The following is a 15,163-nucleotide window of genomic DNA, read 5'->3' on the forward strand; positions in this document are numbered from 1 at the left end:
CAAGAAGCAGTTTGTCCCAAGAGCAAAGAGGCAAAAGCAATTAGTGACTGGAAAACCTTACTACTTCGCTATATGAATAATATCGCCGAACGGCTTTTCGATGAATATTCAGTCAAGGTCATAGAAATCTGTGAGAAGTTGTGTAAAGATGACTTTGAGGACGCAATAGAAGTTATATGCACAAAAGGCATTGAATCATCGAACAAAATTCAAATGACCTGCATTGGCCTTCTCAAATCCATAAAAAATGATGCTAAGACAGCAAATCAGTTTGATGGATGCTTAGAAGCTGTATACGGAAAATATTTCTGTCAAAAGAGTAAAAGGCAAGTAACGCTCCATTCTATCAAACAGAAAATGAGTGAGCAGAAAACTACTGGAGATCTATATGAGTCTCATGAAGTTAAAATTAATATATTTGAGGAGAATATTTTCATATTTTATGGCAATATTCTAAAGGAGGGCCTAATTTGCAATGAATTCGGCAGGGAAATTGCCAATCAACTTATTGATATGAAGCAAGATATCGCGATTCGAAAGGCGTGTATATTCATTGAACATGCTGGAAAACAGTTCTCTAAGAACAATAAACAGCTCATTTTTGCCATTCAAAAATACGGAAAAAATTCTCAACTACCAATTCGAGATAAATTTAAAATAATGAATCTGACCGATCTTGTTGGAAAAAAGTGGAAAATCGATCTAAACCAAGATGACATTATTGTTACATCAAAAGTCCCAAAACATTCGTCTATAGAAGAAGCCAAAACTGGTGCAAAAAAGAATGAAAATCAAAAGATTAGTAGCAGGATTCCATTATCTGCAACATCAGCCCTTGAGACAGAGCCCACGAAAAATGCAGCTTTCTCTTCAAGTGATAAGTTATCAGCCCTTGAGACAGAGCCCACCAAAAATACAGCCCTCTCTTCAAGTGATAAGCTATCAGCCCTTGAGACAGAGCCAACCGAAAACAAAATTGTAACCGTAGGTGGTAGTATAAAGCCTGTTGAGAAGCATTTGGCTAAAAAGAAAAGAGCCACTCAGAGCTACAAGTCAAAAAAGATGTCCAGCAATTCAAAGCTCCCCAGATCAAATGTACTTGCTCCAAAAGTTGATGAGACATCCTGCAAAGGTGGCCCATCTTCAATAATCACTAAAGCAAATTCTGTTGAAAATTCCAAGGAAACTGCAGTTACTATGGCAAAGACTAACAGTACGGCATCATCATCGAAAACACATGAAAAAGAATGGAAAACTGTACTAAAGAGCTTTTTGAGCGATATTACTAGTGCATCTTATGATCGTTTTTCAAACAAGATTTTTGAACTTGTATCGCAATTTGGGAGAGAAGATCTTGAGGAAGTAGTAAATATAATTTGCAGTGTCGGGGCTAAAAGTGGCGAAGATGTCAATATATTTTCTAATCTGCTTAAATCTCTACGGACACAAACCAGCAAAGTGAAAAATTTTGACTTGGAAGCGTATCTAGGATCATTAAACAAGAAATGTCACGCTATAAAAATTGAAGATGAGCCAAAACCATTGTTAAACATGAATGATTCGGAATTTTTTGGTACTCTTTTGAAAGAAGGTCTTGTTTCTGCTTCGAACGGCAAGGAGGTAATTGAACTAATGATTAAATCTAAACAAGATTCTTCTATAGCTAGGTCTTGCAAGTTATTGACATGTGCTGGAAAGAATTTTGCTGAGCAAAATAAACACATCATTACCGACCTGGAAATTCTGCTGGAAAATCCTAACCTTCTTTCCAGCACAAAAAATCATATATTGCGCCTTATGGATCTGGCTTTAGATGTTTGGATGATTTCTTTTGATCTGGACGAAGAAGAACTAATAAGTCCTAATAAAGGAATTTCGAAAGAGTCAAACTGCAATATCGTCACTATTACTTCTCATGACCAAGTTAAATCCTCTTCAAGTGATAAGCTATCAGCTCTTGAAGCAGAACCTACCGAAAATGAAATGATAACGATAGGTTGTAGTGAAAACCCTGTTCAGAAGGAATTGGCAAGGAAGAAAAGACCCAGTCAGAGCCAGATTCCTTCTGGTGACCCCTTCAAAGATCATCAAGACCTGACAAAAACCTTTGTTGACGCTCCAATTCAGATTTCCAAAGATTTTGAGGCTCTGCAAGAGCCAAAAGAGCCAAACCCTGTTCCAAACAAATCTTATGTGAAAAAACTTATATATGGTGGCTCAGTTCTGTTAGCAGTTGGCACAATAGGCTTGATGTGGTTTATTCGCAAAAAGTAAATAAGAAGTAATTAAGCCTGTTGGCTTAGTTGTACCTGCATCTGGTAGCTGAGTTGTATCTTCAACTGTTGGCTTTATTGTACACGCAGCAGTCATGCTATGCTAATTTTGATAATATTGTTGTTTGATTTTATTATAGATATTGTTCTTAATAAAAAAGGTTTTATTTACATTCCTTTATGTATATTAACTAGAATAGTGTTGCTAGGCAGCCTTCACGGTTATAGAAAAGTAAAGAACCTGCAACATCATGAATGGAGGAGAAAATAGTAATGCCCAATCTACTTTTTCTGTTTTTGGAAGTGGGTAATAAGACTTTAACGGGGCTAGCTGATTAAAAGAGAAGTTGTTGCTGTGATTTAGCATTAAGTAGCCAAATGAGGCAAAATAAAATGGAATGAGGAGAAAAAAGACTGAAAAACTATACAAGATTTTAAAAATTCGTTTTCTTTTCTCTTATGCCTTTTTTACAGCACATATTTTACGGATTATGGATCTCAAAAATCGCATATCAAAGCCAAAAGCTTGAAGAAAAATGTATACGTAAATATTCTTTCACATTTCAGTACATAAAATGTTCAAATCTATAAAACTAGTTACTACTTACTACTATTTACTACTGCTACCATTACTAGCACTTCTACTACTACTATTCCTACTAAAATTACTATTGCAACTACTCCTACTACTACTATTAGGGATTTCAAGAACTCAGAAATTCCTGGGGGGAGGGAGTAAAAAGTGAATCGCTAAGCATATTGGCTTAGGAGCGTACTCGGCCGTGTCAGCCTGCAGTGGCTTGGAGCTGTGATTCGTTTGTATTGGTAGTAAGAGTTACTCACTGGAACACATCCTCTATGCCTGATTTCACAAATAGAGGAAAATCTAGGCACACGAGGAGGTAATTTTAAAAAAGGGAATAGTACAACAGCATTAAGATTCATCCAATTTTTTGATGTGAGGGTCTGTACCTAGAAGCTATCTGGGAGAAATCCAATAACTGTTTATCAGATTTTAAAAATCAATTTTTAGCCATTTTATCAAGTACTATAATTCCTTATTATAGTACAACTTTAAAGAGCTTAAAGTTATAAAGAGGATCCTTATCCTCTTAACATCGTCCTTGTTCCAACGTCAAAAATTAAGTCTTCCTTGAAGGAGATGGAGAATGCCACAAGGAAGTATAGAAGGAAAATGGGAACTTGTGGGGAGGGTGTGAAGTAGGAGACTTTTAATATATTAGTATGGAAGAGGAGCGTACATAGAAGTTTTGGACTCAAGCGGCTGGGTGATGCGGTAAATTGTTATTTGTAATCGTAGTATACAAGATTCAAAAATAGTCAAGAAGAAGAACAACATATTCAATGGATCGACTCATACCTACTAATGCACATCATGCAATCTGTGTCCATAAGTTGGCATAGTTTGCTCTCAAACTACGTTTAGTCAGGGTGAACTTTCAAATGTTGCTGAGCAATTCCGAAAGGCTTTGCTGGATAAAATGTTTTCTAGGTTTGTAAGCCTCGCTCAGGTCACAACCGTCACGATTAGTTTGAACCTCATTGAAGTAAATGTATATCTCCCATGACTATCTTCTCTAAGTTGAGATTAAAACTCTCTCTCTTGTATACAAGAGCCGCTCTGAATATAATATGTTCTAGTTACTGAGCAGAATTCCGGACGAAAGAAAATAGAGCCGAAGATTAACTTTTTTTTCTTAGCAGGCAAATAAGACAATTTCTTGCCCCAAATATACGAATCAACCCTACTTTGTTCGTATCTAATGCTTTTGGAATTTCGATTTAAAGCATTTAACTCGCTCTCCACATTTTACTTGTATGAGGATGCTCGCCAGAAATAAGCATTAATACATAAATTAAAGAGTTCTTGTGGTTGAACAATTTGTTTCCTTGTTTTCTTTTTTTGAAAGTAATGTGACTAGATGCAAACTCAATTGCTTTTAACCAAATTTACTTTTCTCAAACATATAGTAAATCACAATTTCGATCACATTACATTTTTTTAACTGTCTCCATTACTTATTTGTTTTCCTTTTTATTTATTGCTTAAGATATTAAACAGCATTAAACAACAAAATTTCTGACATTTGTTTAATCGTTATGAACCAAAATGTCATCATAAGAATGGGATAAATTGAATAAAGTTTCTTACTTTAGCTTCTATGAATTCGGAATCAGAGCCTATATGGGGGGCAGATGTAAAATGTACATCTGCCCCCCTTTATCCCTAGGAAAAGATTATCCACCACCGAAAATCCACCGTTCCCTAATCCCTACTGGGGAAGAAAATCCCCACTGCTCTTTACTTACACTTCATTACCATGAAGTGCTTGATGAAAACACTGCAAACGGAGTTTCAAAAACTTCAGCATTTCTTGAAATTATCATCTTGATACCATTAGCCAGAGTAGTAGGAGAAGTCCCCATCGTAGCAGAAGTATTCATTTACTACAAACAAAAAAAGTTTCATCTGTACTCAAGTTTTAAAATGTCCAGGGAAGAAATTTCAAAGTCAGTTTCGCTTATATACGTAAATTTTTTTTGCTTGTTTTTAGTTTTAATGAAGTTATTTACTTTCAGCTGAATAAACTTTTTCCTGTTTAACGACAAGAAGGTCATATATATCTGTTTTTTTTTTGTTTTTTTTTTAAATAAGGGGTCACTTGAAATACGTGTGCGTGGCTCCGTGACCCTCAACCATTTCCTACAAATTTATAGGCATGGGGTATTCTGCAGCGGGACTTTTGTGAAGAGGAATATTCTGGGGTGGATAACCAGTTGAATAGCCAAGATTCCTGTTTTGGTGCATTACGGACAGCCAGCGTCACTTCCCACCTCGCTGAAATCCCCCTCTCATAGAATTCCTCTTGGATTGTCCTGGACAGATAAAAATTTCTGTCTTGTATACCCAAAACTTGAAATTTCCAATCTATAAAGATCATTGAATCAAACACATTTTAAAATAAGAAAAAATTGATCAAAGGTTTCGAATTAATCTTATTGTTACAGCTGTGAGAAAATATTCAGGGCTGTTTGGCTTAAAAGCTATCATATAAATTTACAATCATGAAATTTTACACTTTTATGAAACAGTAGCAAATTGTCATTCAAATAAAAATCTATCGTTTCTTAGGCACGATGTCAAACGAAAAATTTTGAACAGGGTTTTCCAGATTAAGTAAGCTATTTAACATCCCCAAATATTGGGTCTAGGCTCCGCCCCTCTTATTATTATCTCTTAAAAATTCAAACACATAATATTGACATGTCAAACAGAAAGAAAAAAATAGGCTGGAGCCGGCGTTTACACCCCCCCCCCCTGTCACAAAATACTGCCTGCGGCTGGTCAGTCTCCAGTTGCTTTCAACTTAAAAAAAAGGATATACCTTTTTTTTCGCATGTTCAATAAAAAAACAAAACAACCAAGTCAATAAAAATCGCTGTAGCCCCCACCCTTATATTTTTTGGTGTTTTGATACCCCTATACAGGTAACCTATATAATTTTACTTGCGGACGATTGCTGTGTCATCCATGAGTTCTAAGCCTCCAAAACGTTCAATAAAATTGAAAACCTCCTTCCTTTACCGTATGCACCTGCTTAGAACACAGTGGCAGAATTCAGTTTTTGGGCCTTGGAATTAAAAAAGTCATGTGACTTCTTCTGAAGAATCATCTGAAGTCGTTAGATATCATACCAGATTAGATTACAAAACATTACATTACAACCGCATAATCGTAGTACAGTTAGCCTGACGATACTTAAGACTGTAAAAACATATAGTGCAAGTCGAGTGACGTCACTTTTGTTGAAACGACCACAGAAGTGGGGCTATGGCAAAATACAGTAGGGCCAATACTAAAGTGTAATGACGTCATGTTCAATTATAAACGTCCTAACAGTAGGGAACATGACGTCATTTTCGCTATATAAGATGCTGACCCACACTGTGACGGTCATTTGAAAAGTATTAATACAGAAAGTGATTAAAAGTGATCATAGAAATATGTCTTATCAAGTTAGCAATAAGAAACAAGTATTTGGTACAGAAAGTTCTAAGTCGAACCTACTAATAGATGATTATCAGCAGTTCACTACTCCTCCTAGAACAATTAATATCCCTACGAGGAATCCCAGCAAGTTTACGACGAAACAAGAGAATGCATGGATACCACCTTCAAAGCGAAAGGATGTAAACCAATCAAGTCCACAAGAAGCAGTTTGTCCCAAGAGCAAAGAGGCAAAAGCAATTAGTGACTGGAAAACCTTACTACTTCGCTATATGAATAATATCGCCGAACGGCTTTTCGATGAATATTCAGTCAAGGTCATAGAAATCTGTGAGAAGTTGTGTAAAGATGACTTTGAGGACGCAATAGAAGTTATATGCACAAAAGGCATTGAATCATCGAACAAAATTCAAATGACCTGCATTGGCCTTCTCAAATCCATAAAAAATGATGCTAAGACAGCAAATCAGTTTGATGGATGCTTAGAAGCTGTATACGGAAAATATTTCTGTCAAAAGAGTAAAAGGCAAGTAACGCTCCATTCTATCAAACAGAAAATGAGTGAGCAGAAAACTACTGGAGATCTATATGAGTCTCATGAAGTTAAAATTAATATATTTGAGGAGAATATTTTCATATTTTATGGCAATATTCTAAAGGAGGGCCTAATTTGCAATGAATTCGGCAGGGAAATTGCCAATCAACTTATTGATATGAAGCAGGATATCGCGATTCGAAAGGCGTGTATATTCATTGAACATGCTGGAAAACAGTTCTCTAAGAACAATAAACAGCTCATTTTTGCCATTCAAAAATACGGAAAAAATTCTCAACTACCAATTCGAGATAAATTTAAAATAATGAATCTGACCGATCTTGTTGGAAAAAAGTGGAAAATCGATCTAAACCAAGATGACATTATTGTTACATCAAAAGTCCCAAAACATTCGTCTATAGAAGAAGCCAAAACTGGTGCAAAAAAGAATGAAAATCCATTTACTTTGGAAAAGATTAGTAGCAGGATTCCATTATCTGCAACATCAGCCCTTGAGACAGAGCCCACGAAAAATGCAGCTTTCTCTTCAAGTGATAAGTTATCAGCCCTTGAGACAGAGCCCACCAAAAATACAGCCCTCTCTTCAAGTGATAAGCTATCAGCCCTTGAGACAGAGCCAACCGAAAACAAAATTGTAACCGTAGGTGGTAGTATAAAGCCTGTTGAGAAGCATTTGGCTAAAAAGAAAAGAGCCACTCAGAGCTACAAGTCAAAAAAGATGTCCAGCAATTCAAAGCTCCCCAGATCAAACGTACTTGCTCCAAAAGTTGATGAGACATCCTGCAAAGGTGGCCCATCTTCAATAATCACTAAAGCCAATTCTGTTGAAAATTCCAAGGAAACTGCAGTTACTATGGCAAAGACTAACAGTACGGCATCATCATCGAAAACACATGAAAAAGAATGGAAAACTGTACTAAAGAGCTTTTTGAGCGATATTACTAGTGCATCTTATGATCGTTTTTCAACCAAGATTTTTGAACTTGTATCGCAATTTGGGAGAGAAGATCTTGAGGAAGTAGTAAATATAATTTGCAGTGTCGGGGCTAAAAGTGGCGAAGATGTCAATATATTTTCTAATCTGTTTAAATCTCTACGGACACAAACCAGCAAAGTGAAAAATTTTGACTTGGAAGCGTATCTAGGATCATTAAACAAGAAATGTCACGCTATAAAAATTGAAGATGAGCCAAAACCATTGTTAAACATGAATGATTCAGAATTTTTTGGTACTCTTTTGAAAGAAGGTCTTGTTCCTGCTTCGAACGGCAAGGAGGTAATTGAACTAATGATTAAATCTAAACAAGATTCTTCTATAGCTAGGTCTTGCACGTTATTGACATGTGCTGGAAAGAATTTTGCTGAGCAAAATAAACACATCATTACCGACCTGGAAATTCTCCTGGAAAATCCTAACCTTCTTTCCAACACAAAAAATCATATATTGCGCCTTATGGATCTGGCTTTAGATGTTTGGATGATTTCTTTTGATCTGGACGAAGAAGAAATTATTAGTCCTGATAAAGGAATTTCGAAAGAGTCAAACTGCAATACCATCGCTAGTAATTCTCACGACCAAGTTAAATCCTTTTCAAGTGATAAGCTATCAGCCGTTGAGACAGAGCCCACCGAAAACAAAATTGTAAACGTAGGTGGTAGTATAAAGCCTGTTGAGAAGCATTTGGCTAAAAAGAAAAGAGCCACTCAGAGCTACAAGTCAAAAAAGATGTCCAGCAATTCAAAGCTCCCCAGATCAAATGTACTTGCTCCAAAAGTTGATGAGACATCCTGCAAAGGTGGCCCATCTTCAATAATCACTAAAGCCAATTCTGTTGAAAATTCCAAGGAAAATGCAGTTACTATGGCAAAGACTAACAGTACGGCATCCTCATCGAAAACACATGAAAAAGAATGGAAAACTGTACTAAAGAGCTTTTTGAGCGATATTACTAGTGCATCTTATGATCGTTTTTCAACCAAGATTTTTGAACTTGTATCGCAATTTGGGAGAGAAGATCTTGAGGAAGTAGTAAATATAATTTGCAGTGTCGGGGCTAAAAGTGGCGAAGATGTCAATATATTTTCTAATCTGTTTAAATCTCTACGGACACAAACCAGCAAAGTGAAAAATTTTGACTTGGAAGCGTATCTAGGATCATTAAACAAGAAATGTCACGCTATAAAAATTGAAGATGAGCCAAAACCATTGTTAAACATGAATGATTCAGAATTTTTTGGTACTCTTTTGAAAGAAGGTCTTGTTCCTGCTTCGAACGGCAAGGAGGTAATTGAACTGATGATTAAATCTAAACAAGATTCTTCTATAGCTAGGTCTTGCACGTTATTGACATGTGCTGGAAAGAATTTTGCTGAGCAAAATAAACACATCATTACCGACCTGGAAATTCTCCTGGAAAATCCTAACCTTCTTTCCAACACAAAAAATCATATATTGCGCCTTATGGATCTGGCTTTAGATGTTTGGATGATTTCTTTTGATCTGGACGAAGAAGAAATTATTAGTCCTGATAAAGGAATTTCGAAAGAGTCAAACTGCAATACCATCGCTAGTAATTCTCATGACCAAGTTAAATCCTCTTCAAGTGATAAGCTATCAGCCGTTGAGACAGAGCCCACCGAAAACAAAATTGTAAACGTAGGTGGTAGTATAAAGCCTGTTGAGAAGCATTTGGCTAAAAAGAAAAGAGCCACTCAGAGCTACAAGTCAAAAAAGATGTCCAGCAATTCAAAGCTCCCCAGATCAAACGTACTTGCTCCAAAAGTTGATGAGACATCCTGCAAAGGTGGCCCATCTTCAATAATCACTAAAGCAAATTCTGTTGAAAATTCCAAGGAAAATGCAGTTACTATGGCAAAGACTAACAGTACGGCATCCTCATCGAAAACACATGAAAAAGAATGGAAAACTGTACTAAAGAGCTTTTTGAGCGATATTACTAGTGCATCTTATGATCGTTTTTCAACCAAGATTTTTGAACTTGTATCGCAATTTGGGAGAGAAGATCTTGAGGAAGTAGTAAATATAATTTGCAGTGTCGGGGCTAAAAGTGGCGAAGATGTCAATATATTTTCTAATCTGTTTAAATCTCTACGGACACAAACCAGCAAAGTGAAAAATTTTGACTTGGAAGCGTATCTAGGATCATTAAACAAGAAATGTCACGCTATAAAAATTGAAGATGAGCCAAAACCATTGTTAAACATGAATGATTCGGAATTTTTTGGTACTCTTTTGAAAGAAGGTCTTGTTTCTGCTTCGAACGGCAAGGAGGTAATTGAACTAATGATTAAATCTAAACAAGATTCTTCTATAGCTAGGTCTTGCAAGTTATTGACATGTGCTGGAAAGAATTTTGCTGAGCAAAATAAACACATCATTACCGACCTGGAAATTCTGCTGGAAAATCCTAACCTTCTTTCCAGCACAAAAAATCATATATTGCGCCTTATGGATCTGGCTTTAGATGTTTGGATGATTTCTTTTGATCTGGACGAAGAAGAACTAATAAGTCCTAATAAAGGAATTTCGAAAGAGTCAAACTGCAATATCGTCACTATTACTTCTCATGACCAAGTTAAATCCTCTTCAAGTGATAAGCTATCAGCTCTTGAAGCAGAACCTACCGAAAATGAAATGATAACGATAGGTTGTAGTGAAAACCCTGTTCAGAAGGAAGTGGCAAGGAAGAAAAGACCCAGTCAGAGCCAGATTCCTTCTGATGACCCCTTCAAAGATCATCAACACCTGACAAAAACCTTTGTTGACGCTCCAATTCAGATTTCCAAAGATTTTGAGGCTCTGCAAGAGCCAAAAGAGCCAAACCCTGTTCCAAACAAATCTTATGTGAAAAAACTTATATATGGTGGCTCAGTTCTGTTAGCAGTTGGCACAATAGGCTTGATGTGGTTTATTCGCAAAAAGTAAATAAGAAGTAATTAAGCCTGTTGGCTTAGTTGTACCTGCATCTGGTGGCTGAGTTGTATCTTCAACTGTTGGCTTTATTGTACACGCAGCAGTCATGCTATGCTAATTTTGATAATATTGTTGTTTGATTTTATTATAGATATTGTTCTTAATAAAAAAGGTTTTATTTACATTCCTTTATGTATATTAACTAGAATAGTGTTGCTAGGCAGCCTTCACGGTTATAGAAAAGTAAAGAACCTGCAACATCATGAATGGAGGAGAAAATAGTAAAGCCCAATCTACTTTTTCTGTTTTTGGAAGTGGGTAATAAGACTTTAACGGGGCTAGCTGATTAAAAGAGAAGTTGTTGCTGTGATTTAGCATTAAGTAGCCAAATGAGGCAAAATAAAATGGAATGAGGAGAAAAAAGACTGAAAAACTATACAAGATTTTAAAAATTCGTTTTCTTTTCTCTTATGCCTTTTTTACAGCACATATTTTACGGATTATGGATCTCAAAAATCGCATATCAAAGCCAAAAGCTTGAAGAAAAATGTATACGTAAATATTCTTTCACATTTCAGTACATAAAATGTTCAAATCTATAAAACTAGTTACTACTATTTACTACTGCTACCATTATTAGCACTTCTACTACTACTACTATTCCTACTAAAATTACTGTTGCAACTACTCCTACTACTACTTTTATGGATTTCAAGAACTCAGAAGTTCTTGGGGGGAGGGAGTAAAAAGTGAATCCCTAAGCATATTGCCTTAGGAGCGTACTCGGCCGTGTCTGCCTGCGGTGGCTTGGAGCTGTCATTCGTTTGTATTGGTAGTAAGAGTTACTCACTGGAACACATCCTCTATGCCTGATTTCACAAATAGAGGAGGAAAATCTAGGCACATGAGGAGGTAATTTTAAAAAAGGGAATACACAACAGCACACAATAGCATTAAGATTCACAAATACAACAGCATTAAGATTCATCCAATTTTTTGATGTGAGGGTCTGTACCTAGAAGCTATCTGGGAGAAATCCAATAACTGTTTATCAGATTTTAAAAATCAATTTTTAGCTATTTTTTATAGAAATTCCTTATTATAGTACAACTTTAAAGAGCTTAAAGTTATAAAGAGGATCCATGTTGAACTCCCATTTTAGACCCTATTGTACAAATATTTGGTCAAAAGAGTCTTAAAGTGATATTAATATTTTGAATAGTGGATCACTGTAAGACGTACTCAAGACTGCTTATGCAGCAGGGACGCAAGGTTCCTACTGTTGTAAAAATATAGTTTAAAAATGTAATTAGACACAAATAGCAAATATTCAACGAAGAACATACTTAAAAAGAATCTACAAAGACTAGCACAAAAAAAATTCAGCATCATTGACTTTTTCCAAGTATCCACCAATAAGTCTTATAACTTTGTTAAGAAGAATTCGTACTCGTTTAAAATTGCTTCGGTAGCTGCAACCTAGTAATGAGCGAACTACAGCCCATAGTAACTAAAAGTTAAAAAACGCGTCTTGAAAAAAAATATAGCTATTGTTTCGGTTCGTCTTAAAAGCAAAACTTATTGCAAAAAGAAATTTATAGTAATTTCGAAAAAAAGCATAAAACCCTTCAAAAATGGCGTCAGATCAAAATGAAGATGTAGGCTACCATTGGAATTAGCATGGTCGAAAATCTTTTACTGGGAAACTACAGTCCCCCTCCTTGAACAACAAGTTGGTAGTTGGTAGCGCAGATCTGTATCCCGTTTTTTTTTTTTTTTTTTTTTTGGGGGGGGGGGGGGGGTCAGGCCTAGCGGGTTACCAGAGAACAGCACTAAAATGGCACTTTTTGCGTCCATGCCTCAACTGTGAAAGCTGAGGTTATTGTGCTCATAACAGTTATAACAGTGTATATAAAACTTATAACAGTTATGTTTAATGGCTCATTTGAAAGCTATTACTCATATCAACGTGTTTTTTTATCAATTTTACCATTCGTAAATGTGATATAGCACTGAAAACAACACTTTTGGCGCCAATTATTAAGTGGAAAAGCTCTAAAGTACAAAACAGGTACTATTGTGATAGTTATATTCAGAGCCGTTGAATGGAGGTTTACAAGAATCCTTCCCTTACACTCCCCCTCCCAGCCCCTTAGTAAGTTTCATAAATCGTCTGCTCACCAGTAAGCTACTGAAACACTAGCATAGATGTTTAGTGGCTAAATTAAAAGCTACTGCTTATATTTACTAAGTTTTTACAAATTCTACCATCTATTAGATTTCACAGATTTCAATCCTACTACTTTCTTGGGATAATTTGCAATGAACTTTTCTCAAGGGGCGGGGCTAGCGGGATACCAGAGCATCGTAGATAGATTTTTGATAGCTCATATAAAAAATATTGCTCATATTCACGTTCTTCCTATAAATTCCACCATCTGAAAGTTTCAAATGGCACTAAAAATGACACTTTTAGTGCCATAGCTCAAGTGGAAAAGCTAGGGCTATTGGGCTACCAGAACTTAGAGTGATGGATTCAAATGGCTCATTTGAAAACTTTTGCTCATATCTATGTGCTTTTTATCAATTTTACCATTCGTGAGATACATCACAGAAAACAGTACTTTTGGTGCCACTGCTTCCAAAATCTTGAAAGTATAAAATGGCACAATTGTAATAAGTATGATCCAAAACCCTTAACTGGATGTTTACAAGAACACCTCCCACATGTTCCTCCTCCAGGCCCCCTTAAAGAATCGTAACTCTGTGTAAATATGCATAAAATAATTGCGAAAAACTTTCTAAAATATTTAAAATTTATTTATCTATTAAATAAATTTCAGGGATTAACAAGTTTTTCTTGAATTAAGAAAAATAGAAACACAGTTTCCTTTAAAACTTCATTAACACGAATTTCAAGACTTACCTTAATGATATCAGATTCAAACAGTTTTGCAAGCAGTCCTTGGTGCATTATGTCTGGGCATGTTATCAGATCAAAAATATAAAAATGTCCATTACTAGCAGCGATTTGAACAATGGTCACGTTTCCTTTACTACTGTGATTCACCACTTCACAATCAAATGCCACTGGCCGACCACAACTAATAAATTCACTTATAACAGATGCACTATCCTTCACTGAAACTATCACATGTGACAACTCGGAAATTCTAATTCTATTCAAATCTCGTACCGGTGAACTAGGGGCCGAAGGAAATGAGCTAACAGGCAGAGAGCCCCCTCGCTCCCTATCAGTATTTTCAGCAAGAGTGCGAAGCACAATTGAGTTCACTCGTTGTTTTAATGTCTGTTGTGATGGCATAGAGATTGGTAAGGAGTTTGGAGGAGGCATACTTTGGTAAAATTGTAAGCTGCATGGTGGAGATGCAGAGTTTGTTAAAGCTGGAGTGGGACTGACAATACGGTTTTGAGTACTTACATTCTGCGTATTCACCAACTTTGTTGGGTTTGGCAGTAGCTCAACAATGTTTGAAAGAATTTGGAATATATTTGAATGCATTCTTAAAAAAGTACCCAAGTCCTGTGAATTCTTAAATAGTGGAGACCAAGTTTCCCTTGGATAGCTACTTGCAACGCTATGAAATAGCTCATCTATATGCTTTGGACCGCTTTGCTCCAGAGTCAGGCGGAAATATACCAAAAATTTGTTAGATAGTTCAGGATTCACTTTTGTTTCATTTACTGGCTCTTGATAAAGTTTCTTTTCCATCCCTTCATATTCACGAAGCATGCATGTTTCTTCATACACAATAAATACACTAGGATGTCTTGATAAAAAGTCACGAAATTCTTTTAGATGCTGGCCAGAGATATGTCTTACTTCAGGGGGTGCCTGAGACCTATGACCAAGCAAACTTTTTATGGGCACTTCCACGCCAGGACCATACTGCTCAACACGTTTTCTAAAATATTCTGCTGCTTCTTGTTCATAGTTTCTAGTATTATTTTTTTGATGATATTTATCAACTAGGCTCATATTTGAGATACTAACCAAATCACCATCCACTGTGAAAAGAAAGGGATATTGACCTAAGAATTTTCTTAGTCCTGATTGTGAACCTCCAGCAATTTGCCTCATGGTTTTGGTGAATCCTTTGGAGCCAAACTGACAACTCAAATCATGAAGTGACCTAGGTTGACCTCTTTTTTCTAATAGTCGTTCAAGAAAAAACATCAAGGTCATGTATTTGTTGAGGTCATAGTCAGTCCCATCCATGTTATCCATCCTAGAAAAAATTGTTATTAAGGAATTGTTATTTCCATTCGTAATTATCTTACCATCATCCATAACTAGCACTATGTATACAGCACCCATTGCCCTTTCTGAACTTCTCTTGCCCTTTCCA

The 15,163-nt window shown here is 36.1% G+C and overlaps 1 protein-coding gene across 2 annotated transcripts in view; it reads right to left on the reverse strand.

The window, feature by feature from the left end:
* Positions 1-15,163, reverse strand: part of LOC136032760 (egalitarian protein homolog) — a 90,866-nt gene that overhangs the window by 61,548 nt on the left and 14,155 nt on the right. For both annotated transcript variants that reach the window (XM_065713107.1, XM_065713108.1), the window contains exon 2: positions 13,720-15,043. In XM_065713107.1, the coding sequence (XP_065569179.1) occupies positions 13,720-15,042 (1,323 nt within the window). In that variant the 5' untranslated portion in view covers position 15,043. The remainder of the gene's footprint in view (positions 1-13,719; positions 15,044-15,163) is intronic.

The sequence above is a fragment of the Artemia franciscana genome, chromosome 11 (genome assembly GCF_032884065.1).
Source record: "Artemia franciscana chromosome 11, ASM3288406v1, whole genome shotgun sequence".
In the NCBI taxonomy this organism is placed as follows: Eukaryota; Metazoa; Arthropoda; class Branchiopoda; order Anostraca; family Artemiidae; genus Artemia; species Artemia franciscana.